Source organism: Struthio camelus, chromosome 32 (assembly GCF_040807025.1).
Source record: "Struthio camelus isolate bStrCam1 chromosome 32, bStrCam1.hap1, whole genome shotgun sequence".
NCBI lineage: Eukaryota > Metazoa > Chordata > Aves > Struthioniformes > Struthionidae > Struthio > Struthio camelus.
This window is the reverse complement of record NC_090973.1, coordinates 4,373,672-4,401,477: the sequence shown is the minus strand read 5'-3', so window position 1 is coordinate 4,401,477 and position 27,806 is coordinate 4,373,672. Positions and strand designations below refer to the sequence as shown.

The 27,806-nt window shown below is 57.6% G+C and overlaps 2 protein-coding genes and 1 non-coding gene across 8 annotated transcripts; 2 read left to right on the top strand and 1 right to left on the bottom strand.

Annotated features, from left to right (window-relative positions):
- The first annotated feature begins 760 nt into the window (after positions 1-760).
- Positions 761-8,813, top strand: LOC138063475 (coiled-coil domain-containing protein 81-like). Its single transcript, XM_068923111.1, has 8 exons — positions 761-864; positions 1,830-1,891; positions 2,192-2,348; positions 3,457-3,713; positions 5,468-5,553; positions 6,374-6,498; positions 7,150-7,962; positions 8,404-8,813. The coding sequence occupies exons 1-7, from the start codon at positions 798-800 to the stop codon at positions 7,269-7,271; spliced, it is 876 nt and encodes a 291-aa protein (XP_068779212.1). The 5' UTR covers positions 761-797; the 3' UTR covers positions 7,272-7,962; positions 8,404-8,813.
- A 2,910-nt stretch (positions 8,814-11,723) lies between these two features.
- On the top strand, positions 11,724-11,795 carry TRNAA-UGC (transfer RNA alanine (anticodon UGC)). The gene has a single exon. It is a non-coding gene; the product is annotated as a tRNA-Ala (tRNA).
- Positions 11,796-14,745: 2,950 nt separating this feature from the next.
- LOC138063459 (antigen WC1.1-like) lies at positions 14,746-26,859 on the bottom strand. Of its 6 annotated transcripts, none has more exons than XM_068923073.1 (15): positions 26,738-26,859; positions 25,394-25,708; positions 23,879-24,187; positions 23,327-23,641; positions 22,175-22,492; positions 21,779-22,093; positions 21,028-21,342; positions 20,272-20,334; positions 19,875-20,189; positions 19,422-19,460; positions 18,993-19,130; positions 18,148-18,243; positions 17,622-17,705; positions 16,931-17,083; positions 14,746-16,676 (listed from the first exon to the last, which is right to left on the bottom strand). In XM_068923073.1, exons 1-15 carry the CDS (start codon positions 26,802-26,804, stop codon positions 16,420-16,422), a joined length of 3,099 nt encoding a protein of 1,032 aa, XP_068779174.1. In that variant the 5' UTR covers positions 26,805-26,859; the 3' UTR covers positions 14,746-16,419. The 6 variants fall into 6 exon arrangements, with proteins under 6 accessions (XP_068779174.1, XP_068779175.1, XP_068779176.1 ...); XM_068923074.1 differs by having other exon boundaries at positions 19,422-19,457; XM_068923075.1 differs by having other exon boundaries at positions 23,327-23,632.
- Between the last annotated feature and the right edge of the window lie 947 nt (positions 26,860-27,806).

Sequence of the window (27,806 nt, the reverse complement as noted above, 5' to 3'; positions counted from 1 at the left end):
GTCCCAACTGATGGGCACCGTCCTGCTGCTCATCCCGGTGCAGAGGGGCCGGGGAGGAGTTGCCCCCAGCTCGGCCCGGGGCCGCGTGCAGCAATGGCTGGGAGGGCTGTGGGTGCTCCTGGGGGTCACGTCCTGCTGCTGCACAGTGAGGGGCTGCTACAGAAACCTTTTTAAACCAAAAAAGAGTGCAAACCAAACACCCCACCCCACCCCACCCCTGCCCGCTGCAGGGCCCCCCCGGGTGGGTGCCCACTGCCCTCCCTTGCAGCCGGGTTCCCGCATGGGAACCACGGCTGGGGTGAGCGCAGCCACAGTGCCCAGCCCAGCCGGGACCCCGGTGGGGTTATCCCTGCCCCAGGGCCTGCGTGGGGGCAGCGGCAGCCTCCCAACTGCCCACGCAGCCCCTGACTGCTGCAGGGCCAGCCCTGGCCCCCCGGGGCCCTGGGGCGAGGGGGGGACGTGCCCCTCTGTGACATGGGCTGTGGTCACAGAGGACATCCCGGGTCACAGCCACAGCTCCCCTCTCCCGCCCGGCCACGGCCTCTCCCCACACGTCCCGGCGAGGCCGGGGGAGCCCAGGCGCTGGGGCTGCTCTCAGCACCGCTCTGCTGCCAGGAGCCACCGAGCCCAGCGGGAGCCGGCGAGGGGAGGCCGGGGCAGTGCGGGGCTGCGGGACGTGTGGAGGAGGAGGAGGAGGAGGAGGAGGAGGAGAAGGAGGAGGAGGAGGAGGAGGAGGAGAGGAGCTGTTTCCTCATCACCTCCCGCTGCGGGGGTGACCCAGGGCGAGGAGGACAAGGATGGAGCTCTGGGACGCTGGCCAGGGGAGGCGGCGTGGGCAGAGGGTGCCAGCGCTCCCCCGCCAGGGTAAGGCCTTCAGGATGTCCTTCCTGGGAGCCGTGGCAGAGATCATTAACTCTGGACATGGCTGTGGAAACCCTGGTGCTGGGGGGAGGCTGGATGAGTTGGTGGGTGCCCCAAGAGCCCTGACTGACGGTCCCCTCTGGCTCAGGTGCCAGTGCAGCCACCAGGACTGCTGGGTCCTGGCCCTGATGCTGCCCCTGCCATCCTGGGGCCCCCTGGGCAGAAGTCCCTGCCCCAAGGGTCACTGCTGGCCTTGCAGTGGGGATGGCCCACCCGAGCTCCAGGTGGGGGAAGCAGCTGGAGATGCTCTGGTGGCCATGCAGAGCCTGTGTGTGCGGGGATCCCATACAGGGAAACTGGCCCCATAGGGGAGAGCCTGGGGATGCCCTGAGCCCCCGGACTACTGTGGGCACAGCACTGTGCTCTGAGGGGTGGAAATCCCTTGCCAATATCCCCAGGGAGGGATGAGGGGGAGATCTGCATCTGGAAGGAAAGGAGACCTGTGTGAAGGAGGCTGAGGGGTCCTGCAGCTCCTGCTGGGCTCTGGAGAGGCCGTCGGAAACACCTGTGCTGGAAATGAATCCTTGGCCTTTGACTCAGCTCAGTGGGGCTTTCTGTCTGGGAGACGGGCCTCTGCCTCTAGCTCCTTCCCACTGGATCTCCTTGTGCCTCCAGACTGGCAGAGCAGGCTTTGAGCTCAGGGACACATTGTGGATGTCCCGTGGCAGGATGTGCATGTCCTAATGCCTCTGTTTCAGCTCCAGAGCCCTCCTGGGGGCAGACAAAAGGTTATAGCTTCAAGGCAGTGCCCACCCCAGCCCTGCCGCCCCTGCCAGGGAATGGGGTGTGTTTGAGGAGGGGGATGCGGTTTGAATATGCTTGCACTTGTCATCTCCTTGGTTAGGCATGTGCTGAATGGTTTGAGCTGGCCCACCCAGAGCATGACATGTCTTTCACTTCTTTTCCAGAGACCCTTGCTGTCTGGGAAGGTGTGGCTAACTACATTGTTCATCAGCTGATGCTGAACCAGGTGGGTCTGCCATCCTGGGCCTCCCCACCAAACCCTTCTTCTGCCTCTTATGTGTGTGAGGGATGACGTCTTGGCTTTGACTTGTCTTTTTGAGAGGGTGAAGAGGAGGGGGAGGAAAGCATCTGGAAAGTTCTTACAAAGAATTGCTCCAAGGCTTCTCCAAAGCTTTCTTTCCCAGAGAGCTCCATCTGTCCCCTTTGTATGGCAGGAGCAGGCAGGGCACCAAGCCCCATGCTCTGACAAGTCTCCAGCCTGTCCACCTAACAGTCTCGTAATTCTTCTCTTCCTTCCTCTTTTCAGGGAGTCAGAGTTATTCGGCTTGGGACCTTTGATATTGTGACTGAGCAAGCTGGTGGTGGGAAGCGTGGTCTTCTGACAGTTCGCAGACCCGTGTTCCGTCTTTCGAAGAATATTGCAGAGGTTCACGGCCTCACCTATGATAAGGCCTATGTTCCTGGTAAGGAGACAGGCTGAAACTTTGGCTTCCGCGTGGGACATCTGTGGGCTGTGCATAACTGCTGTTCAGTGTTAGACAGCCAGAGTTCCTTCACCAGGTCCTGAGAACACCTTCATTTGCTTTAATTATCCTGTCATCCTCATGTACAATACAAGTAGACTCCCTTTCTCTCGGCCTTGCTTTAACAGCTGGTTACACACCAGAGGTATTGGGGATGCTTCTTCTCATCAGATTTCATTAAAACCATTGGTCTGTGTTTACTGCCACACCAGACCGTGTAAAGGCAAATACCAGCATTCATGGTGGCTCTTGCACTCTCCTTCTACTTAGAAGTGGGTCCAAGGCAGCTGTAGAGAGCCTTGAAATGGAGATGGGGAAACTAGTGTGTTTGAAAAGCCGTCAGAGGCCAGCTTTGTGGAGATGGTTGGTCAGTGCTGCCAGCACTGCAGTGGTAGTGGACATTGGTGATGCCTGTGGGGCAGCAGGAGCTCCGAGCTGTGTTTGGAGTGGGTCTTTCTTTTGAAAGGACTCCATCTTCTCTGTGATGGCAACATCAGTCTGGCACTCCTTGGAGATGGACCTCTGGCACCAGAAGCAGGGATGTTTGCTGTGCACTTCTGAGGGTGCTGGGGGTGGCCAGAAGGATCTGAAGGGGTGTCATGCAGTGCTTGTGTTTTCCTTCCCCTCTTTCCTTCCTTGCGTTCATGTGACGTGGCACAGCTAAATCTCTCCCGCCCTGGAAGGCATTGAGTGTGGGCACAAGTATCATGACCTGGCACCTACTCCCTCAGCATGGGAACTGGCCCCCTTTCTCCTCTCCCTGTCCTGCCATCATGCCTCATGGTCCTACGAGATGGCTAGGGCCCTTTCTTTCTATGTCTGTAGGGAAGAAAGCATTGCGCTTGGCCCATTGCACTTTGTACATCCGGTTGTAGAGTGCTTTGAACTTCTCCTAGGGAGCAGTGATATCAGCTTCCTTCAGGAGCTTTCCCAGATGTTTAAAGACGACAGCTCTGTGGCAGGGTCTTGCTTGAAGACCTCAAAGCTGCCCATGCTCTGTGTTAGCCTGCTGCGCTCGTGACTTTGTTGCTCTTTTGCTGCTTCCTAGGTCATAAGCTCTCTGAGCCCCTGAAGTATGCTCGTGTAGCCTCGAACATCTCTGTTCCTTGGAAAGCAGTGGAGGCTTGCATAGAAGAGACCATGCATCTTTTCTCCTGTTGCCTCGAGAGTGGGAAGAATGCTGCCCTTGTGTTGAAGGACATTGGCATGCTTGTTATTCAAGGGGTAGATGTGAAAATGAGATTTTACAGAGACTTTCTGAGAAGGCTGAATGGGACCGAGCAGCTGCTAGAAGCTCTTCTTGGGGTAAGCTTTCCATTTCTGCAGTGCTACCTGTGGTCCTTTTGAAATCATGAGTGAATGCAATTCTGTTAGCCTGCCATGACCTGTTTAGGGGCATGGACAGTCCTGGCCTGGAGTAATGCCAGCTCCCTGGACAGTTTGTCTTGAGCATTCAGAGGATTTGGCAGCAGAGAAGACCCTGGGAATAGGCTGTACTGGGTCCACCCAAAGATTCATGCAGCCACATGCACTGCTTGCATGTGCTTCGGGAAAAAGTCCAAGGAAAGGGCAGGTCTTGTGTGTTTTTTTTCCCAGTAGACTTCCCATCTTCCAGACAGCCATGGTTTAGTGCCCCCTTGTTTCAGGCTCACATTTGAACCCATGTGTCCTTTGGCCATGTCTGAGATGGTAAGGTAGTGAGTTCAACAGCTTCCCCTTAAGCGAGGTAACAATATTTCTAGGCATCAAGGGACATGTGCGTCCCTTTGGAAGCTTGGCCTGAGCCCTTCATGGGATGCCCTTGCACTGTGGTGTGGTGAAGGAACAGTGAGTTCCTTCCCTCCTCCTCCTGCCTGGGCCATCTGGGGTGTCAGACATCTCTGGCCAGTCTCTGGTGACTTCAGTCCTCTCTCTTTGAAGTTGGAGGGCCTGCACATGTGTCTTCTCTCCCATATAGCAGCTGGCCAGAATATCTCCTCACTCTCATCCTCTTGCTCAGTGGTGTTTTTAGGTCTGTGTCTGTGTAGGTTTATTTGTGCGGAGATCGCTGCTCACCCCACTGTCTGGGCAGGAAGCAGAGGCACAGGCAGAGCAAGGCCCAGGTGGGGCCAGAGCCCTGTTGCTGCTGTTGCTGTGTTGGTCTAGTTGTGCTGACCAGCTCTTCCCAGGGCCCTACACTCTCACCAGCACACAGGGAGTCTTTCTGTCCTGAAGTGTGCACCTGCCCGCTGCTAGTGGTGGCTGCAGCATGTCACAGAGAGACTCACTGGAGCCCAATGTCCTTGCCCAGGTCTCTAGTGCAGCCCTGTGCTTCAGCCTGGGCTTTCAGGTGCAGCTGGAAAGGGGAGGTGTGGAAGCAGGCTGAGCTGAGCCCCTTGAGGGTTAAGCCAGAGATGCAAGCAGGCTGTAGCCCAAGCCTGCTTCCCAGCTCTGTCTCTTCCTTCTCACTTAGTCCATGGTGCCTTCTCAGTCAATTCTCTGGGCCAGGGCCTTTTCTCCAGCCTTTGTTCCCAGTGGGTCCCAGAGCAGGACCCTCACCTGCCCCTTAAAAAGACACCAGAGACTTGGCCTTCATAGTTGGAACCCTCTGTGCAAAGGGAAAGGAAGGGCTGCGTCTCTCTATTCCTCCATGGTGCACAGGCAGCCGTCTGAATGTTAGGAGAGACTGTGGGGGTTAACCCCACGTCTGAGCCCTTTGTTCTCAGCTCAGGAGGCATCAACTCAAGCCAGCAGGGAAAGAAAACGGAGCAGCCAGGACCCCCGGCTAGTGAAATGCCTTCCCCTGTGCTTGCCTCCATTGACTCCTGCATTAGGAAAGACCTGGTGTCTGGGTTGAGTCTCTGCATTCTCAGCCTTGCAAAAAGCAGTGTTCCTAGCCTTTCTCATGTATTTCCCTCCAGCTGTTCTGCTGTATAACTGAGGGGCTGCTGCGAGGAAGAGAGAGATTCAACATTTCAGAGAGGCAGCACCTTCTCTGAGCAGTGGAAAAGTTTGCTGCCCCTGTGAGCGATGAGATACTTTCCTTGGCCTCATCTCACATGTGTCTCTCACCTTTGCAGATGCCAGAGATGAGGGATTCAGTCCTCTTGGGCACTGAAACTGCAGCTTCTCAGACCTGGTCTGGTCATGTCATTGTCTTTCCTGAGTGAGTATGGTTTGTTGCTTCTTAGCCCCTGGCTGGCCAAGCAAGCAGCTTCTCAAGGCATGTTTGGTAGCGTTGTGTTGCCAGCGCTTGTGAAGGCTGTTCAGAAAGTCATTTGAGAATAACTCTTTCCAATGTGAGTTCAAGTACAGGTCCATACTAGTCACTGGCTTGGGACATTTCCATGTCTTCTGAGAGACCTGTGTGAATGAAATGTGTCCTGCATGTATTTTCTTGGGTCAAAGGTTTTTTTGATGGGAGGCCTGTCTAGGCCCAAGTGGAGCCTGTGCCCAGTGGGGTTTTTTGGAGAGCTTTGTGCTGGCTCCCATTGTGCTCAGTGTTTTGTTCCATTACCTGCCTGGGAGATGGAGGTTCCTTTTTACAGATACACAAACATCAGCTTGGGAGGGCCTGCGAGTGTTTTGGAGGGTGAGAGAGGAGTTAGAAATAGTGCTGGGAAGCTGTAGGGAAGGAGAGTAGCCTGTTCTGCCTGGACATGAACATGAACAGGAGATGATAGATGGTCACAGTGGCAGCCCAGAGGATCTGGGTTAGAATGAGCTTTCCTACAAGGAAGGATAGGGAAGCTCTTGAAGAGCCTGAGGAGGAAACTCACACCCCTCCAGGCTCTGGAGGTCTTCATGATGTCACTCAGCTTGCTAGGATGCTCCTCCAGAATCTGGTATGTTCTGTATATTCTGCTTTGCAAAAAGGAGGACTTCACAGTAGCTCCCAAATGCCCCTGTGTCCCCCTTATTCACACAAGGTGCAAAGGAAGTGTGGTGTCCTTCATTTGAACTGGTGTCTTTTTTCCTGTTTCCAGGTACAAGCTTGAGAGCAGAGCTAGAAAACCACCTGTGGCACCTGCGAAGCCCAGCCAGGAAGAGGAGATGGGAAAAGACAACGCGAGTGGCAAAAAGGGAATGGAACAGCTGGTTCCTGGCAGGGGTTTGTGCCTTCTCCTCCTGTGCTGCTGGGTAGGGCATTGGAGCCAAGGCTCCAGTGCAATGGCTCCCAGGGGTAGCATGAGGCACTGGAGGTGATGCTGCTTACCCATATGGGAACTCTCAAGGGACTCAGGATGGGAAAAGTCAGATGGTTAAAAAGTCTGGTAGCCTGTGCCAAGACTTCCTTTCATTTTCAAAGCAAGGTGTTCTAACCTTTCTTTCCTACTCTCTCCTACACATTCCCAAAACAGTGCCTTTGTGTTGACTGTGTCAACAGAGGAGTTGTAGGCATGTGAGATCAGTAGACTGATCCAAGGATCGGCTTGCCTTGTGTGAAATGATGGCCCCCAGAGAGGCTCTGTTCGGTCACCAGGACATCCCAGCAAGCCCCCTTTTCCATCGAGTGAATGGGATAGAACATGAGAAAACCAATTCCACAAGAAAAGATATTGCCCAGTAAAAACGAAAAGACAGATAGTCTAAGCCAGTGTCTGGAAAGACCAAAGACCACCCAGGAAGCAAGCTTTGAAAGGAATCAGCTTGAGGCCTGCCTCACAGTTTTATCACAAGCTTGAGCGCATCTGCCTATCCTTCCTGTTCCAAAGGTCTCCACAATGCTGTCCTGAAGTGTTTTCTTGTCTCCTGCTTGCAGGAACTCTTCCTGCCAAGCGTCTCCTCTTCAGGGAGAGGCATCCTCCACCCAGAATAACAGCTACCAATATGCAGAAAGGAAAGGGGAAGAAAGCTGAGGTCAAAGCGTCTCGTGGCAGGTGAGACACTTGGAGGCATGGAGGAGGGTGATCCTGCAGCCTTGTGCTTTTTAGGGTGAGATGTTTCCTGTGGACACGAGGTTTAGGGCATCTCTGAATGCCTTTTCTCACATGGCACAGTGACTCCTGATCCCACGATGGCAGGACTGCCTTTACACCCCTGATCACTTTCTCCTTCTTTGACCCTGGGTCTCCAGGAAGAATCAGTTTTCCATACCTAAGCGCAAGGTAGCTGGGACCATCGAGGAGTGTTTAATACATTTGCCAGGATGGGGTAAGTGTGTCTCACAGAGCCTGTCTTTGTAAAGGCCCCTGCTCCTCTCCTTGCTGCCTCGAGAGAGAGCCTGTGCCTGGGCATCCTGAGCGTTCCTCCAAGCACATCATGGAGCCCTGGGTGCTTCAGCTGGGGGTGATCTCTGTGTCTGTGGATGTGAACACAGGCAGTCGACCCCACATCATTCTGCTGCGGGACTGCCTTCTGCTGCAGAAGTAGGCGCCCAGCTTGGGAGCACAGAGTGGAGACCAAACTCGCGCTGTGCTCACACCACCTCCCCACAATGTGTATTTTCAGTGTGCTCCCAGCCATCGGAGGGAGCTCCTCACAGAAGGTGGAGAAGGGCAGGAGGAAGGACAGTGCTGACGCCATGCCCCCACCTGAGAAACTGGTTAAAAAAATCCAGAAGATGCCAAAACAGGTACGTGCTACTGGCTGAGGTCCTCCTTGTGCACTAAGGACTTCTAGGGGCAGGGGGTATGAAAGACCCCTTCCTGTGTGTTCATTTGGCCCTTGACCAGCCTTGTCCTGCTCTAGTTTTGCAATGCATTTGTCACTAGTGCGTTCTCAGGAAACACATCAGAAGGCCCTCTTTGGCCCTGTTTCTAGCGGGAATGTACCTGCTGGGCCTTTCAGGGACAGGGCATGGGCACTTTCTGTTTAGCTCAGTGATCATTTAGCTCCTTTTATCACATCAAAAACGTGATTGTCAGACCTGCCAGTATTAGCTGAAGGGCATAAGAGTGCTGACAGGCAGGCTTAAGGCAAGGGGCAAAAGAGATAGTGAGAAATGACCTTCGTGCCCTGGAAAACAACAGATGCCAGTAATAACCTTTGCTGTTTCTTTTCTGTGGCCCTCCAGGTGGAATATCACTTCAGAGTAATGGGGGAAGGGATTCTTGTCTTTCCTCCAATCTGAGCCCCTGGGAAGATCTTCCTTTCCTATGTATTTTGCTGACAAGACAAGCAAGGCAACTGAAGCCAGAAGAGCACCTTTGGAGAAGTCATGTGAAGAAACCACAGTATTTCCTCTGGAGCCATTTTCCAGAAGTATCCGTAAGAGGCAAGGAACCCTGAGGAAAATGGGGCTTGTGGTCCAAGTGAAGTCCCACTGTTACTAAAGGCCCGTAGTTGGGCTTTCGGCTGTTGGGGAAGCTCAAGTGAATGCTGATGCTGAGAGTAACAGCTGAGGTCATAAGGGATGTTCAGGCTCATTTGTTCTGACCTGCCAAACCTCATAGTAGGATTGCATTAAAGGTATCCTGCTCTGCCAATGGTAATTTCTTCCCCTCATTTGCAATGCTATGGGAGATGTCCGATGGAGATAGAGGGGCAGGTAGTCAGCCTGGCCACTCCCCTCCCAAGGGCAGTGGGCCTGAGAAGGAGAAAATTGGGTTTATGGAAACAGAGGGGATTTGTAGCCCAAGAGACAAAGCACAGCACAGAGTGGGGGCTGTCCTCGGCATCCCAGCCACAGATGTAGAGGGACAAGTGCTGAATGTGAGTTGCAGGGAGGAGGCTGTTTAACCAGCTGCCATGCAGCAGGGACTTCAGTGAGAGCTATGTTTCCTACAAAATGCTGAATCTCTGGTTGTGATCAATTCCCCAAAGATTTCTTGGTGCTGGTGTTTGGAATCAGAGGTGTAAAAGGGAAGGGAAAAGCAGGATCTGATGTGGAAGAGAAACAGCAGAGAGGGCTCCATCTGGGACCCCTCATGAACATCCCTCTGAATCGGCTCCTTCCTGCTGAAAGGGCACAAGACAGGACAGAAATGCAGTGACTCCCTTGCAGGAGTCTAGCAGGAGGCTAAAAGCTGACTGTAAAACTGTGACTTCACAACAGGCCCAGATCAGAGACCGAAGGTCATCTCTCCTGCACCTTGCACACAGACTTTGCTTTTATGTTCTCTGTCCCCTCAGCAGCAGCTCACAGCACAAACATCTCAAACCTCCCCAGTGTGTGTTTCCTTACCCAAACACACTCACGCATCAGGCTGCCCTGTCCAGTCCAGCTGCAGCACCTTGCAGCTCCCCGTCCCTGCACAGAGCAAGAGGACCTGCTCCTGCAACCCCACAAGCTGCTTTGGTCCTCTTGCCAGCTGTTGCTGCTGCTGAACCCTACTCTCCCGTCAGGTCTCAGCTGCAGCTGTGACCCAGGGCATGCTGCTCTGTCTCCAGTCTCAGCCTCTCTCCAGGCAACAAGTCAGGCCAAGGATCGAGCACCGACTGGACTGAGAGGGCTGTCCTCTCCCCCGAGGTTGTGCTTGGGGTGGAGGAAGGCCTGACCCTGCCACAGAGGTCTCTGGCAGAGCTGTCTGTGCATCAGGCAGATGGCAGAATCTCTCCCATGTCCCCACGCACTTGCTGGGGCGAGGACTGAGATGGCCTCTTTCACTGCCCCGTGGGACTGCACCCTCCCTTCTCCCCATTCAGGAACGAGATGTGCAGACAGGACCACCCAGTGTGGACACCTGCTGTTCCCTCTTCAGTCCTTTCCATCAAGGATGGGGAGGGCACAGCTCAGCTCAGCTCAGGGTCAAGAGGACTTATGTGCATCCTCCGTGCTGCTCTCCAGCTTCTCTGGCCATCCCACATGGTCCAGAAAGGACGCCCCACAGCAACACGCATGTGCCAGCCACCAGCAGATCTGCTGTCCCAGAGCTGGCTCCCCAGGGATGTACCTCCAGAGAAGCCTGGCTTTTGTTGTGACTGAACACAAATGGGAGGAGGGGTGAGAGGAAGGGGCTGTCCATGCAAACAAGGTGATTGTCTTGCCAGCTTTGAGAATGAGCTTGAAAATGCTAGTCTGTAGGGACAGTGACTGCAGGACAGTCACTACCCCAAAAGACTCCTTCCAGGTGGGTCTTGAGCCAGAAACAGGATCATCTTTGATAAGGATGGGGTTTGAGCCCCTGTGCACAGTGCAGAATAGATTAGCAGTGCATCGCTGTAACCTCTTGGCCACCTCTTCGCCATGCTGTTGTTGTTCATCTGTGGCTGTTCATGTTTCCCTCTCTTCTCTTCTTTGGAGGATGACACAGGACAGAATGGACAGCATTCACTAAGCCCTGATTTATTGTATTTTAGCCATAGTAAAGTGTATGTGTCTCGGGCTTGGTGCTGATCCTTACACTGTCAATCCCCCTTCCTATTCCGTCCCAGCATAAAACCCCTCAGTAAGACCAACCTCTGCACACACAGAGGTGTGAATGGGAAGGTCAGTGGCACCAGCCCCACCAGCAAGGACCCCTCTGTTCACAGCAGCCCTGGTTCAGGAGACAGGTCCTTCCCTGAGCAATTCACCAGCCTGAGCCAGAGCCACGGGGTTACCACAGGTTACCATGGGTGCTAGTGCATGGGGACCATGAGCAAAAGCCAGGATGCCGGGCAGCACAGTCCTCCAGGCACCCCACCAAGGGGCACCGTCCCTGGGTGGGCTCGAACCACCAACCTTTCGGTTAACAGCTGAACGCGCTGCCCTGCTGCGCCACAGAGACCCCACCACTGGCATCAGGACAGTCCCCAGTGCTGCTGGAGTGGGAATGTCCCTGAGGCCAGGCACGTCCCCAGCCCCAGGGAAGGGGAAGAGGATGCTGCCCTTCACCCACCACCAGGTGCTGGTGGCCAGAGCAGAGCAGGGGGAGGCCTGGTGACCAGGTGAGGGGCTGTGGGCAGCTCCCTGCCCAGGATCACCTCTACCTGCTCCCGTGGCCCCTCCACTGCACACCCTGGGGAGGGAGGGATTGGAGCTGTGGGCACCTCACCTGGGGAGGACATTTCCCTCAGCGTGTTCACTCCTGCTGTTGGTGTCAGGGACAGATGTGCTGCACACAGGAGTGCTGCACAGGGTGGCAGAGGAGACTCGGGGAAGGGATTTGTTCCTCTCCATTGACCTTCCCTGGGAGGGCCAGAGCGTGGGAGCAATGCCTGCAGCGAGTCTTCTCCTGCCCCCATCGACTGCAGAGATGTTGGAGGGGCAGTGTCCCATGGTGCAGCCCTGGTCCAGGACTAGTCCCCGCTGAGAGGCAATCTCCACTTCCCCCATCCCAGCCTGTGGCCCAGTAAGAGGGTTTGAATGCTGTTTTCTGCTGAGGATCTCAGAGCAGCAGGGGGTAACAGGGCTGTGCTTGTCAAGGGCACATTTTGGGACGAGTGTATGTCCCACCCCTCAGCAGGTTGTAAGGGGATGTAGCTCAGTGGAAGAGCGCCTGCTTTGCATGCAGGAGGTCCTGGGTTCGATCCCCAGCATCTCCAGGGGTGTTTTATGTCCTGACTCTCCATCCCCTTGGTCCTCTCCAGAAAGTGTAGGCTTACAGTAGTAGCAAGCCAGCACCTTGGAAAACCTGCTCAGCTGAAATGACATCTCTGGGCAAGGGGAGAGGGAGATAAAACTGATGCTGTTGGGACATGGATTTTTGTGTCACTAACTATTGCAACAAGCTGAGCGGCCAGCAGTAGGCAAACAGGCAGGAGCTGAGAGGTCATCCAGTGCATCAAAATGCCCTCTGAGGAGAGGGCTACATCCCCTTTTCTTTCACAGCAGCTGATTGGCCAGCAGCAGGTGGGCAGCCATGTGAGGTCATCAAGGGTACAGCAAAGCCCATGAGGAAGACATAAGAGGCTGGAGGGAGGAAGGAGGGAGAAGCAGGTAACATGACAGTACTGGCCTAGTGATTGTGAGATCACCTCTATGACTGCAGCTGATTGGGCACTGTGAGGTCCTCAGGGGCAGGAGAAAGCCCCCAGGAGAGAGGGCAGAGGCAGAGGCAGGCAAACTGGCCTGGCTGGGAGCTTGTTTGTGAGGTCACTTTTATTGCAGCAATCTGATTGGGTGGCAGGCAGGCAGGTGCTGTGAGGTCATGAGGCAGATGAGAAAACCTTCCCCATGGAGAAGAGAGCTCAGGGGAAGGGGAGAGGGAGAGGTGAGTGAGAGGATGTGTCTAGGGTGCTGATTGTGAGGTCAATTCCTTACATCAGCCGGACTGGCCATTAGCATGTAGGTCAGCAGGAAGGCATTGTGAGGTCATCAAGAGCATCAGAAAACTGCCACCAGCAGAAAGGAGAGCTAAGGGGGAGGCAGGTAAAGGGGGGAAACAATGGGATGATGATGCAAACATCTTTTGCACTGTGGCAAGATCTTTGGAACTGAAGTTGTAACTGTGATACAAAGATGACATTCCCATTTGTTTAATACAGTCCTTTATCAATAGAAATGGATCATGCATGCTCTGGAGTGGGCATGTAGGACCACAGGCCAGCTGGATAATAAGGATTTACTGGAACAACCCCATTCAGGGACTCTCACCTGCTCCACCTGAAGATGCTGTTGCAAGGACACCTGTGGCAGAGACTACCCTCAAAAGCCAGAGAGCAGCCAACTCTCCTGTTTATAAGATTTGGATTCCCCACATGAGCATTCCCTAAGCAAAAGTTCCCAATGGATTAGGTTTCTTTTATATATCTATATATGTTTTTATATATATATATATATTATATATATATATATATATATATATGTATATGTTTATAAACACTCTGTCCATGAATGTCTGTGAAGCAAACAGATCATTTGGATGCATCATGTTCTGGTTATGGACCTAGGTGCTCATGCTGTGCCCCTCAGCTCCTGCTATGGGCTCTGTGTGGAGCTTTAGAGCCAGCACGCTGTTTCCTACAGCCAAGGTGAGAGATCTGGCTGCAGGTCTGATCTTGGTGCTGGCAAATGTCTCCTGAGGATGCCAAAGACATCATCCTGGAGAGGGAGCAGGGGTATGTCTTCATTCTGTCACTCTTGGCCCATCTCTGGCCCATGTCCATGTGTGTCTGTGTGGTGATGTTTTTGCAGCTGAGCAGAGGGGTCCCTGTGCCAGCCCTCAGGGAGAGCGTGTCCTTTGGGTGAGGGCTGAGCCTGGCTCCACATCTCCCCATAGGGTAGGAGAGGGGCAGTGCCAGCCCTGGGGCTTGCTGAGCAGGTGGTCACCCCATGGCCGAGGGGCCATGGGATTGATCAGAGCAGGCACTGCTCTTCTGAACCCTGGCTGTTGGAAGCCCGTGTGAGAAAAGCATTCACAGAGCGAGACCCCACGGAGGTGGGTAACGCACATGGACACTGCAAACACAACCCTTGTTCCTGCTGGGGCTCAGGCTCCAGCCCCGCATCTCCCACAGGGAGATGGGCCAGGGCTAGGGAGGGAGGGGGCTGCCTCAGGGCAGGGGGCTGCCAGCAGGGAGGCTCCAGGTCGCAGAGCTGAAGGTGGTGTCTGAGGCCTGGCTGCCCCCAGAGCCTTCAAGGTCACCCTAGCCCTGCCCCACTGCTTCAGGGATTTGTTGGTGACACCATCGTTGTCACCATCAGCAGCACTGGTGCTTTTCCCTCATGCCTACACTGGGAATCCAGTCCCCTCCCATAATCACTTCCCACTTCTGCACACATGGCCCAGCCCTCCTGCAAGGTCCCCAGCACCAGTGCTCCATCCTGGATAGGAGCCGGGATGTCCACAGCTCTGGGACGTGCTGCTGCCCGTGGAGGGTCAGCACAGGGCCTGGCACTGGAGGAGCTCCCAGTGGGGCATGGGAAAACGCTGCTGCGGGAGAGGGTGCTGGTAACAGCCATGGGCTCCCTCCTCTCCTCGAGGGCAGGATCCTGCTGTTTGCAGTGCTGCCGAGCCCTGGCTGTTCCTAGCGGGGAGCCTGGCTTTGCCCTGTCCCAGCTGGAGGAAGAAGGGGCCTCACACAGCCCTCACTGCTGGGCTGTGGCTTGGCTGCTGGGGGAGAGGAGAGCTGCCCCTCTCCTGGGACCCAGAGCTGAAACCCTCCTGCGAAGCAGTCAGCGCTGGGCAGAACTGGGGCTGGTGGAGTTACCCTTTGCCTTCTCGAGAGAGGCACCAGACCCTGGGCACACAGGTCTGATTTTGTCTGGTGGCCTGACAGTGCCGGCTGCAGGGGAGAGGCGAGCTGTGCTCAGGCAGCTGGGCAGGGAGAGCTGGCGGCAGCTGCACGGCCCCATGCTTGCCTGGGGCTGGGAAGGCTGAAACCAGTAACTTGAGTGGAGGATGGATGCATAAGTAGTGGGAGGAGGGGATGATGAAGGAAAGAAAAAAATGCAAAGGAAAAAATAGGGTACATAAATAATTTCAGTGTAGGAAAAGAAAATTAAAGCAGGAAAAAATGCTACTCTCAAAAACTGCCAGTTTAGTCACAGAATCTCAACATTTTTTAATGTTAAAAATTTTTTAGATATTAACATAGATCCTATAGATACAGACACAGATCCAGACACAGAGGCATTTGGTGACTCTTCCCCATTGCAGGAGATCTCTCTGAGTAGATCAGGTGTCAGCTCAGTGCAGGAAAGGAAATGAGCCAGGACAAAGGTGGAGTGTGTTTTTGTATGCTCGGCCTTGGCCCCACTGCCCATCAGTGTGTGGTATGGGGAACCCCTCAGGAAGGGCCAGCGGGATGCGGAGATCAGAGACCTGCCCCCATCTGGAGGAGGGAGGGCAGTTTGGGTGCCAGATGCTGCACAACCACCGAACCCTCCTCCCCACTTGGCTCCTGTGTGAGAGGGTCTCGCCTGTGGGCAGTGGGGCTCAGCCCATTAAAATCCCGGCCTAGGAACAGGGATCCTGTCTCAGCGCCCATCGGCACCAGCTTTAGGGATGGACATGAAATGTTTTCTGCCATCGAAATACGCCCTTATGAGCAGCCTCGGGGATGGGCCCGTCCCGAGGCTGGGGGCTGATCCATGACTTTGGGCTGGAGCCCGTGTGTTGGGGTGATCCCTTCTCCAGTCCCCTGCCCTCTTCCTCTTCTGCCTCCTGCCCTGCTGAAGGAAACGTCCCTTCCCACCGCTGCCTGCTCCTGTCCCCTGCACCCTGCACACAGATATTCCCCTGCACAGACCCAACCTGGCACCCCAGGCGAGGCAGCTCCTTCTCCTGCCCCCGCAGCCCAGCAGCAGGAGGGCAGAGGGGTGGGGGTGGACTGGGGGGTCCCGGAGCTGCCCAGGGCCCTGGTGCTGCCTGCTGGGAAGGAGCCATCTCTGGGCTGTGCCAGGAGTGCTCGGGGGTCCATGAGGGCTGCGGGAACCAGGAGCAGCCCCTGGAAACAGGAGTCCCTGCAGAGCCAGAGGAGGGGAAATCCCAGCCCCGGGCACCCAAACAACCTGCTCTGTGCCATGTGCTGGGGCAGCGGGAAGCAGAGCTGCCTCCCAACTGCTGTGGGGAGGGGATCCCTGGGCAATGAGCCCTCTGGGGCTGGCTGGGGTGTTCAGGGCCCTGCTGTCACCTCCAGGCTCACTCCTGTGGGGCGGCAAAGCAGGGCTAACCCTGTCACTGCAGCTCTGTGGTGGCCACCATGCCTTGGGTCAGGGAGGCCCAGGCACAGCCCCTGGGAAAAGAGCAAGCAGGGGCACTCCCAGGGTGAGGAGTCTGGACCTCCCTGCCCAGAGGGGCATTACGGGACCCTGCATTACAGGACCCTGCGGAGAGACCCACTTTGGCTGGAAACTCTTGCGTGTGGTTGCAGGATGGAAATGTCTCTGCCAGCAGGAATATCCTCCAGCTGGACTGCTCACTATTCCCACCCTCCAGGGACCATGGGCGCTTGCAGGCGCACATCCTGTCTCAGAGCCTGCTGCTCTCAAGACGTGCCCCTTCCCTGCTGCAGTTTCTTGGTGCTTTGCTCTCCCTGATCAGTCTCGAGGAGACACCCCAACACGTGGGGAGGGAAGCACCAGCTCTGGAGCAAACTCCCAAATGGTTTTAATAAGAACAAATACCAATGCATGGCGTAAAAGTAGAGACATGAAAATAGAAAAAAATGCTCTAACAGAAAAAATTTTGACACCAGTGGGAGAAGGGAGACTGGTGTCTGGCACTCAGGGCTCTCCCAGCTGCACAGACCTCTCTTCCGTCCCAGGAGCTCCCAACCACATGGCAGAGGTGGGCTCCCCTGGCCCCAGGCTCGGGGACCTTTTGGCACCAGGGTCCAGTCTCACAGCCTTGGTGTCCTCATGGGGATGTGCCAGAGATGCCTCTTCAGCATCATCGTACCCCGTGTCCACGGGGGGCAGGGATAGGGCAGCTCTCTTGGCTCCAGGGGCTCTGTCACTTTTGCGAGAGTGCAGGCTCTCCCCTGGAAGCAGCAAGGTCGGTGTGTTGCAGTTGGCCCCATGCGTGTGCCCCTCCTGGGCTGTAAATCCCCTTCCTCCCCCTCCTCTCATTTCCCTGAGATTTTCAGCCTGTTATCTCCCCCCAGTTTCCCCACTAGGAAAACTCCTGGGGCAGGTTCCCTCCCCATCCCGGCAGGTCGAGCTCTCAGAGTGCAGCGACTCTTCGGGCTCCACGAACGGCACCCCAGGCCCCAGCCCCACTGTGTTTCCCCCTCACCTCTCTGGGCCTCCCCAGGTCCGACTCCCTCCTCCGCTTCCCTGGGTGCTTCCCAATCTCCCTGCCCAGGAACAAGATCCTCCCCAGGGTCAGAGACTTCCCTGGCATCATCATAGCCGTCTGCTGGGTCACCTCTGGGCAGAACAGGGACATCTGAAAGAAGAGGGGAGCAGGTGGCAATGAGAAGAGCCCTCCCGCAGAGCAGAGGAAGCAAGGGCGTGCAGGAACGAGGAGGGGCTGAGCTGCTGGTGTTGGTGGGGTCACAGGAGATCCAGCATCCTGCCCACCTCCCCTGGGGTCGCAGGAGCGTGTGTGTGACAGCAGGGACCCCTCTCACCCAGCCGCAGGGTCGGCAGTGCCAGGCTCTGCACCAGAGCTGGCTGTGGAGACTCCCTGTGTGCTTGGGGAGATGCCGGTGCCTTGCGGCTCGGCTCCTTGGGGCGAGCTTGGGGCCTGCTGGAGGCAGGGACAGGTCAAGCCCAGGAAGTCCCCCTGTGACCCCGTAGGGCACAGGGCTGCGGGCACCCAGCTCAGATGGGCACGTCTGACCCTCGCCCGCTCTGTACGGCTCTGGAGACGCTCCCGAGGGCGATTCCTCCCCACCCCGATGGTGACATTCAGTGACGCTGCTGCTGGTCACACAGCTACAGGGAGGAGAGACCGACCTTTCCTCTGTCTCCCCCTCCATTACCTGGTGCTGACCCAGGACCATCCTCCTCCTCACTGTCCCTAGGCTCGGGTTGCAGCTTGGTCAGGGACCTCTCTGAAGAGGAGCCTGGCAAGAGGAGCAGCAGGTGTTATCAGAGTGAGCCCTGATGACCCTGCTCATGGCCAGTGCTGCTGGGGATGGGCACCCACACAGCAGGGACTGCACGGGGAGGAGGGCTCAGGGACTCCTCCTGCTCCCATGGGACAACCTCATCTCAAAGGGCCTTTCCAAGCTGCCTGGGGACAGCCCCCTCCCTCACCCACCAGGCACAACCTCGGGGTGCAGTGGGGCAGGCAGGGAGGCGCTGTGCCCTGGGCTGGGACAGGCAGAGCTGGTGGGGAGGCAGCTCCTCTCCTGAGCCCAGCACTGCGCTGCTCTCCCCTCAGACCCCCATGGCCCAGCGCTGCGGGGACCACTGGCCTGGGGGCTGCCAAGGTCCTGCCCTGGGTCAAGGCCAGGGGAAAGGGCCCTGCAGACGTGCTCCCTCCCACGAGGGACCCACACCGACCTGAGTGACTGAACTGCGCCTCCTTCTCCCACGCCCAGCTGTAGTCGATCTCCTGGTACACGGCCTCAGAGAAGGGCTCCAGGGACCTCCTGGAGCCTGAGACAGAGGCAGGGTTGGCACAGAGACATGGGGACAGGAGATCAGACCCCGACGCGGTCACCCAGCCCTTCCCCCTGGGCTAGCCCAGGACTGACCTCACAGCCCAACCCCACTGCTCTGTCTAGGCACCACAGCCACGTCCCCAATGACAACAGCATCCCTGGGGAGATGGCCTGGGGCAATGTCACCCTCATGCTATCTCTTCAGAGACAGCCCCATGCCCCTTTTGGCCCAGGGTCTGGTCCCTGGTCTGACCCTGGAGCAACTCCTAAGTCTCCTCTCCCCAGGGAGCTCCCCTCTCTCTGCCAGACGGGCCCATAGCATGGCCCCTGCCCCACCACGGGTGGGCAAGGCTGGATGGAGGGAGCAGCCCAAGGACTGGACACCCACACCGAGAGATCCCCCCTGCCCTGCGCTCCTCCCGGCACCACTCCTGCCCCACAGCCTCCCCTCCAGCACTGCCCAGAGCATGGACAGCAGCATCCTCAGATGTCTTTTGCTGCTCCCATCTCCCCCAGCCCCTTGCTGCAATTTATCTCCTCACTCATCACCATCTCCTCCCAGGTTTGGGCTCTCTCCTCTCCTGGTTGCTGGTGTCCCACAGCCAGACAGTGAAGGGACAGGGAATAGGACAGGAGGCAGCACCCCTACCCCAGCTCCATTTGTGCCCCTCATGGACAACCTACAGCACCCGTGGGGCTGCCAAGAGGCATCGTCCACCCTGGGACCAATGAGGAAGGACCCACCTCTGCGCTGAGCCCTGGCACTTTGCACTTGCCCCACCAGGAGGGCCAGGAGCAGGCAGAGCAGGGCCCCCAGGATGATGCAGATGACAACAGGCACCGAGACTCTCCCGCTCTCCCTCGCACGGACCTGGGTAGCATCTGCATGGGCAAGGACATGGACGAGGCAGCCTCTGGCCTGGGGGAGGTAGGGGCCCAGGGACACCCCACTCCTGACCCTCCCACACATGGCAGCATGGGGAAGGGGCACAGGGGTGGGTCAGGGGCAGCTCCACACTGCCGGGTGAATCACAGCCCTCCCCAAAGCCACCCACTCCCACCCCAGAGCCTCTTCTCTGTGGCTTCGCACCCCAGCACAGAGCCCCTTCCCTCGGGCTGCAGGTCACAGCCTGGCCCTCGGGAGATCAACCCCCAGGGAACAGGGGAGGTTACCTGCTCGGAGGGGTGATGTTGTCATCATCCTGGGTGCTGCTGCAGAGCAGAGAGAGAGAGAGAGAGAGAAAGATGCATTTGCATGTGTGTGTGTGTGTGCGTGTGTGTGTGCGTGTGTGTGTGTGTGTCTGCAGATGTTCCCTACAAGTCCCATCTGAACTGTCCTTCTCTGGGTCCCCGGGAGAGGCCCAGGGCCCTCTACTCTGGGCCATGGGGACAACAGCACCAGCAGCCCAGGGGATGCGCCTGGGGGACGGGATGCAGGAGTCCCATGGCCAGAGGCCTGACGACACCTGGCCCCACAACAGCTGCTCCCACAACAGCTGCTCCCCACCTGCCACCAGACACCTGACCTCCCCAGGGACATTCTTCCTCTGACGAGCTCTGGGGCCTTGTGAGGACCCAATTGGGGAAACATGTCCCAAAATGAGGGGATGAAGTGCTGCCACTCACCAGAGCAATTCACAGAAGCATCTTCCTTGTGCTGGCAGGTATCACTGTCCCCAGGCCGGGCCCAGCAGTCCCAGAGAGATAGCTCTGTCCCTCTGCACTCCACCTGCTTCAGCCAGATGGAACCCGTCCCCTCCCCAAACACAGCCTCCCCCACGACAGACATGGCAGGGCCACAGCCCAATTGCCTGCATGCAACCTCGGCGTCCTTCATGTCCCACGAGTCATCGCATACTGTCCCCCAGGAGCCATGGTGCCAAACCTCCACTCTGCCCGAGCACCGGTCCTCTCCTCCCACGGCACGAATCTTCTCCATCTCTGGAAAAGGTAGAAACCCCCACATCACTGGGGCAGCTGGGAGAGCCTGGCCAGGGAAGAAGGACACACGGAGGAGCAGTACCTGTGCAGCTCGTAGAGTTGGGGCACTTGGCCACTGGGGCTGAGGAGGTTTCTGGTCGTCTCCCTGCAGAAGGAAATACTGTGCTGAAGGGGCTGCTTCATGGGGGTCATGCAGATGGGAGCAGGACTGACCTGTGCGTGAACCTCCCAGTGCCTCCTTGGTCATGGACACAGCTGAAACTCCCAGTAATGCAGTGTATAACAGCGCTGCATTCCAGGGCTGCCCTTGACTGTTCACCCTTCAAGGACTAATGACTAGCAATGGAACAGACGGATGTTGCCAGAGGGGAGGCTTGTCTGAGCTCCGGTGCCAGCAGTGCCCTGGCCAGGGCCTGTTTCCTACAGAACCCTCAGCCTCCAGGACTGGTTGCACTCTCTCCCTTCCCATTCCCTCAGCAAACCACAGCCATGAGTGGGATGCTCTGCATGGACTTCCCAAGCTAATAGGTGGTTGTCTGGGCCCTCTCTACGGGCAACAGAGAGCAACAGGCACCTCCGGAAGTGTCCAAGGTAAGGTGGAAGAGGCACTGCCTGGAGGTGCCTCTGCCTCTCCTTGGGCTATGCAGGGAGCTCAGGACAGCTATTGCTGATGGATGTGTGTCACTCTGAGAGCTGATGTTGTGTTTGTGTCACTGACAGCAGAACGGCCTGAAACGCAAAGTAAAAGCCACTCCAAGCTCTTTCTCTGCGTTGCACCTTGCTGAACAGGGAGCAAGACCTGGTGTGAGCCTTTGTGCCCAGGTAGCTCCAGCCTTACCATTGCAGGTGATGTGGGTCACTTCTCGTTGGTCATCACATGACTGTGGGTTCCAGGGAGCAGAGGGGCACTGCCAAAAGGAGCTGTTTGTCTTCCCACACTCAACACGATCCAGCCATGTGGGGCTAGACACCCTGCCACTTGGAACATTTATTTCAATGGACCCTCCATCTCCACAGCCCAGCTCTTTGCACACCAGGGACACGGTGTCAGGAGTCATCGAGTTGGAACAAACACTGCCCCATGTCCCGTTGTAGAAAACCTGCAGGCGCCCAGAGCAGCCATCGCTGTTCTCCAGCCTCAGGGCCATGAACTCTGGAAGGAAAGGCACAAAGTTGGAGGGAACAAGCTGGTCCGGGGGTGAGGAGAGAGAAACCTAAAGCACCCCTGACAATGCCCCAGGTTATTCTGCAGCATCCATGGGCAGGAAGGGTTACTCCAAGAAGCAGGGACCCTTCTGGCTACCTCAGGGCTCAGAGAGGCAGAGGGCACTGCTGGCAAGTCACCCTTTCACCCAGGGAGCAGAGAGAAGTCCCTGAGGTGCAGCAGTGCCCTCCCCTCTAACCCTTGCGGACGGCTGGGCTCTCCCTATAACCCTCACGAGGTCCAATGGGGACAGTGCACAGGTGTCCCCAGGACGGGGGCAGGAAGGGGGCTCGGGGCAGCCAGGGGCAGTCTCGGCCATGCCCTGCTCTCCCCTCATCCCTACCTCCCCGGGCACCAGGCTCCCATCACCACTCCCAGCACAGACCTGAGCAGACGACTCCTGCGTGCTCTTTGTGCCTGCAGTTGTGCTGCCCCCAGCCCCCGTGAGGGCAGACCCAGAGAGCAGCTTCACCCCCGGAGCAGTTCACGTCGTCCAGCCAGATCTGCCCAGAGCCTCCCCCGAAACGAGCAGAGCCGGTCGCCTGCACAGCCACCCCACAGCCCAGCTGACGGCAAACGACGGTGGCGTCGGACAGGTCCCAGGAGTCATCGCAGACGGTCCCCCAGGTGCCCTGGTAGTAGATCTCCACTCTTCCAGCACAGCACCCTGTCCCATTCACCAGCCGGACCCGCCGGCTCCCTGCAGCCAGGAGAAACCCCATTCATCAGGCCTTGCGGCACGGGGCAGTGCAGTGCTTCGGGAACTGTCAGAGCGACTCACCCGAGCAAACCACCCCCACATCCTCAGCAATTCCTGCTAGCGCTGCCTCAGGCAGCGAGGTGTTGCAGAGGGTCAGGCGAGTCTCCTTCCCTGCACACTGGACCCTTCTCAGCCCCACAGGGCCCCTCCCTCGCTCCGGCTTTGGTGGGTTGTAGGCCTGCTCTGCCTCTCCGCACTGGAGCTGCCGGCACACCACGCTGGCATCGTTCATGTCCCACTGGTCATCCAGGACTCTGCTCCACGTCCCATGCAGGGGCATCTCCACTCGCCCATCACACCGGCTCCCTCCATCCATCAGCCGCAGGGAGCCAGAGGGCCCTGCCCAGAGAGAGAGGGGGAATGCCCTGGACTCTCTGTGACACCGAGGAGCCCTGCACCCTGCCATGTGTCTCCCATTCCTGATGCCTTTGGACACCCTGGAGCTCACCCATCCGTATCCAGCTCACAGTGAGGAGCTCAAGGATGGCAGTTTTCCAAGGGATTTGTTGTCTTTTTTCACTCTAATCATGCACAGGATGAACACGAGCCTTGCTCTGTCTCCACACTGGGACTAGCCCCTGCTGTGACACCCAGGGGAGAGCCCACACGTCTCTGCCCCTCTGCATCCTCATGGATCGGGGACTGGGAGCTGGTGTCCTCAGCCGGAAGCAGGAGGAGGGGGTCTTTCTGACAAAACAGCATGAGTTTGGAACGCATACTGACAAGAAGCGAGGGCACATCCCAGCCCTGCTGTGCAGCTCAGCCTCAGGCACTGCTCCTGCTGGATGCACCCAGGGCAGCCCCTGCGGGCAGTGGGATTGAGGTCTGCAGCACTCTCTGCAGGTCTAGGAAGGGGCTGTTTGCTAGAAGGAGGGAACTGTGTCCTGCAGCCTCATCCTGTGCCTGTGCTGCAGGAGGAGAGTAGAGGAGCCCAGGCCTCATGCTCGCCCCCGGTACTTGAACTGTCTGCCCTGGGGAGGCAGAGATGCCTCTTTTGTGCTCACTCCTCCTTTCTCACCAGGTAAAATGGTCTGCCTGCTGGCAAAGCCCTTTGAACCCCTCCACTGGAAGCCAGGGCTTCTCCAGGAAGAAATTCAGTTTGTCATTGCTTTGAGTTGCTGTGTCACACACAAGGGGCAGGTTTAGTTAATCCTGCATTTTCCCTGAACTCACCTGAGCAAACAACACCAGCATCATTGTCATGTGAGCATGGGAAGGCCCCCAGGGCAGTCACAGGGCACTGTCCCAAATGGGATTCGGTCCCGTCACAGTGGAAGGTGTCTCTCCAGACAGGGCCGGTTCCTCTCCCAAAATGCCCTCCTCCAGGAACGGACTCAGCAAACCCACAACTGAGCTGATGACAGAGAACGTGCGCATCGGGGATGTCCCAGCGAGAGTCACAGAGGGTTCCCCAGGTCCCCAGCACCTGGATCTCCACCCGCCCCGAACACGCCGTGCTGCCATTCACCAGCCTGAATCCTGTGTATTCTGGGGAAAGAGGAGAAAAAGTGAGGAGGGCTTTGTGCTCTTGCACCCTCAGGTGTTCAAGGAGACGCCAAAGGGATAGCAGCCCTTTCTCCTCCTTCCACATCATTTCAAGATTGCAGACAATGACTCCACCCCTCCTGGACTCACACCACGCTGAGCACAGTGGCTTCCCTGCTCCCCTACCCTACAGCGCACGGCTCACGGGAGGCATTTCACACCTCCTCCCTGAATGCTCACGTGTGCAGGTGACACCAGCATCATTCGCATGGCTGCAGGTCTGGTTGCTGAGGGACATCCTGGGGCAGGAGGGGAGGAGGGATTCATTCCCCACACACTGCAGCTCTTTGTCCCAGATGGGACCGACCCCCTCTCCAAAGGGAGCTGCTCCAGGGACGGACAGGGCTGTGCCGCACTGCAGCTCCCTGCAGATAACGTTGGCAGCTTTGAGATCAAAGTGTGAGTCACAGACTGTTCTCCACTGGTCTCCATCTCTGATCTCCACACGTCCTGAGCAGGGGCTGTCTCCTCCAACCAGCTGGACAAATCCTGGAAAAACCCACCGATGACAGGGAGTTCACAGAGGCTTCTGGCAGTTATATACCTGCATCCCACATGATTTCCAAGGCAGCCACATCCAAAATGCTCCACAAACATCCCAGCAGCAGCTGTCAGTGGGTGTTGATGACACAAACCCCTCAGGGCCCCCTGCACCTCCTCTCACCCCCAACACAGCACCCAGGACTGGTGACTACCCCAGACCTCACAGCCACAGGTGCTGCTCAGGGAAATGCTGCTGCCCCAGACGCCCAGCCCTGCCCAGCACAGGCCCTGGGCACTGCAGCGCCTGGTCCAGGAAAATGGGCCCAGGCACTCACGGCTGCTGCAGCCTGCTCAGCCTCTGGGGAGCTCAGGGCCAGGCTGAGGAATCACCTTGGAGCAGCCCAAAATGCAACCTGTTCCCGGGGGTGTCCTGGGGTGTTGGGGTGTCTGTGCAGGGAGACATGTCCCAGGCACAGAAATGGTGCAGCTGTAACCGGGTCAGTGTCTGGGCCAGCTGCCCCCTCTGACGCATGCCCGGGGAGGGGTGTGGGGCTGTGACAACCTTGGGGACCCTGCAAGGCTGGCCTGAGCATGTGGTGACATGGGAGGGAGCAGCCGACAGCCCTGCAGCCGCCAAGCCCCGAGCCTGCATGGGACCAGTCCTCGTGGGGCAGCCCTGGGCATGGGGTGCGAGGTGCTGCATGCCACCCTGCTCCTCTGCCCCAGGCCCTGCTCTTCTCCCCTCTGAAAAGCCCTTTGGTTCAACCGAGGGACTTGCATTGGTGAGGGGAATGACCCAAGCGGCCCTGGCCTTCTCCTGTCGTTCCCTGGGGTGCCAAGGAAGTTGTCCCTGGTGTCTGGGGCATGGGCACCCCCAGCACTGCCAGCCAGGTCCTGGCAGAACAGGAGGAGATCGATGGAGACCAAGAGAGGCCCCCTCACACAGGGATGGGGGATTCATCTCCCATCTTGAAGCACCACCTGAGGGTGGGCTGAGCCCCCCAGGACCTTCACGAGGTCTGTGCAGCACTGCAGTAGGATCACCTGGGGCTTTCCCCAGGGACATCAGCAGCAACAGTCCCAGCTTGGCAGCCAGAATAGCCATGTCAGGGCCTCCTCTGGTACCCATGCGTTTCTCCTTCAGGGCACAGCCTGGTTAGTCCCCTGATCCCAGGCCCAACCCCAAAAGTGAGGCAATGTCTGACTCCTTACCTGAACAAATCACTCCAGCGTCCCAAGCATGAATGCAGTTATGTTTACCCCAACCGGCATGACTACACTCAGACAGGGCAGTCTCGGTGCCTTGACAGTCAAGACGACTCAGCCAAATTGGGCCAGATCCTGGCCCAAAATATCCATACCGAGGGGCTTGGAGAGCAGATCCACAGCCCAGCTGCTTACAAACTACAGCAGCATCTTTCATGTCCCAGCCAAAGCCACACACTGTCCCCCACTGGCCCTCGTGTTTCACCTCCACTCTCCCAGCACAGCGCCTGCCTCCAGCCTCCAGCCTCACCTCCGCAGAACCTTCAAACACAGACATGGGTCCTGTTAGGAGAGCACCCAGCCCCAGCACTGTGGCTGTGCGACGTCCCCTGCGCAGGGTCGAGTCCCAGGCACTGGGGTGTGATCCCTCTCCCCTCTGGGCTGTCCTGGGGCAGTGTCGGGGTCCCTCCTCTCCCCACATGCTGCACTGGGCTGGGGGAAGCCCAGCTCTGGTCCTGCTGGGCCATTCCCACTCCAGAGCCTTTGGCACCTCCTCCCACCCCTCCACCTGGCCCATGCCCACCTGGACACTGTGTCAGGCTCTGCACAGAGCACCCACTCCTCCCCAGCCTGCTATCCCATGAACAGCCCTGAACCCCCAGCCTCCACACACACTGCTGCTCTTCCCAGAGCCCCCAGACCCCCTGCCCACTGTCTGCCCTAGGCACCACTCAACCTCACCCACCTCCCATAGGACTTTCCAGGTCCCCAGGGAGCACCAAGATGATGCCCATTATTCCTACCAGCCTCTATCCCCCCTTGCCCCGGGCATGAATCCAGCCCCTGACCTTGGCCAGGGAAGGACACCTCTCTGCTGGGCTGTGGGTGTAGGCACCCTGGTCCCCTTCTCTCTTGGGGGGAAAAAATTGCCCCTCCTCAGGTGAGGGTCACCCCAACCACAGGGCAGTGAACAGCACAGAAACCCTCCGAGGCACTCTGGGGCTTGGCTGTGCCCTAGGAATCACTGAGTGCTGCAGTCTACAGCTGACCCACTGCCAGCTCCAGGGACACAGCGCTGGGGGAACAAGGCATCCCAAAAGGGTGCCCAAGATCAGGTAGCTATAAACACACTTAGGCACCAGCTGCTGTAAGCACACGAGCCCTGGAAGCACAAATACCCTTCTCCCACCCAGAGAAGCACAAGGAAACACACAGGGTGGATGGACTTGAGCACCTTCCGCCCCTTGTCTCACTGCTTTGTGGGATGAAACCCCTTTTCCAGAGGGATCCCGATGACCCCACTGGTGCCCGTTGGTCCCAGGGCTGTGGGACAAGGAAGCAGGCACTTACCCCTGCAGGGCTGCACCCAGAGGAGCAGCCACAGCACCTGAGGGACGAGGAGTCCCTCTGCCTCCATCCGCAGCCTCCTGCCCTGACGGCACTGCCCTGCTGCACCCCACTCCCTGCCGCAGCTGCCGGCGACTCACAAGGGACAACAAAGACGGGAGGGAAATATATATCTGCAGGAGCTGGCCCAGCTGCAGGAGGAGCCAATCGAAGCAGCAGGCACCTTTTTAGACTTTATCTGGGGTTATCTCCCTTCTGACACAGCCCAGCCCTCCAATGAACTTCTCCAGTGCCATTCATGACCATATATGAGAGATGGCTCCGCTGCGGATGTCACGGTCGTTGCTCTGGGGCATCATCATAGGACTCACCCCAGTGGGACAGGGCAGCCTGTGGCAGGGAAATGGGTCTGTCACCCCTTGTACCCCAGTGTGGGGACTGGGAGCTTTGAGCATCTCATACGCTGTGTGTGCCCTAGCGCCCAAGGTGCGAGTGTCTGGCTGTCCCTGTGCCAAAGGGACCATGGAGCTGGGACTGCGCCTGGGACAGCTGTGTCAGGAAGGAAAGGAAACAGAAACAGCCCCTGACCCTGCTACAGCCCCGCTGTGCCAGGAGCAGCAGCAGTGAAAGGCCTCTTTGCCATGGCTAGAGACCCATCCCGTGAGCTCAGGTTCGTCAATCCCTTCCCGGACAGCCTGCGGTGGGTGCCTTGGCCAGGAGCAGGGAGCTGGGGCATTTCACTCCTCTGACAGCAGACAGGGAAGCCCAGGCGTTCAGACCCCCCCTGACTCTCTGGGAGTTCCCCCAAGGGCCCGTTATTCCCTTGCAGGGGCTGATCGGGAGATCAAAGCCTCGCCTGCAGGTGCACAAACCACAGCCCACGTGACCTCGACAGCCTGCGCCACGCTCTCCCTGCAGCAGCGCCCAAGCCAGGAAGATGGTGGTTTCTCTCTGGGCTCAGTGCCCCAAGCAGTGTCACTGCACGCAGCCACTGTGCCAGCTCCAGCCCCAAACCTGCTCCCAGGGATGGGGCTGCTCCTGCTGCCTTTGCAGATACAGGTGCTGGGCTCGG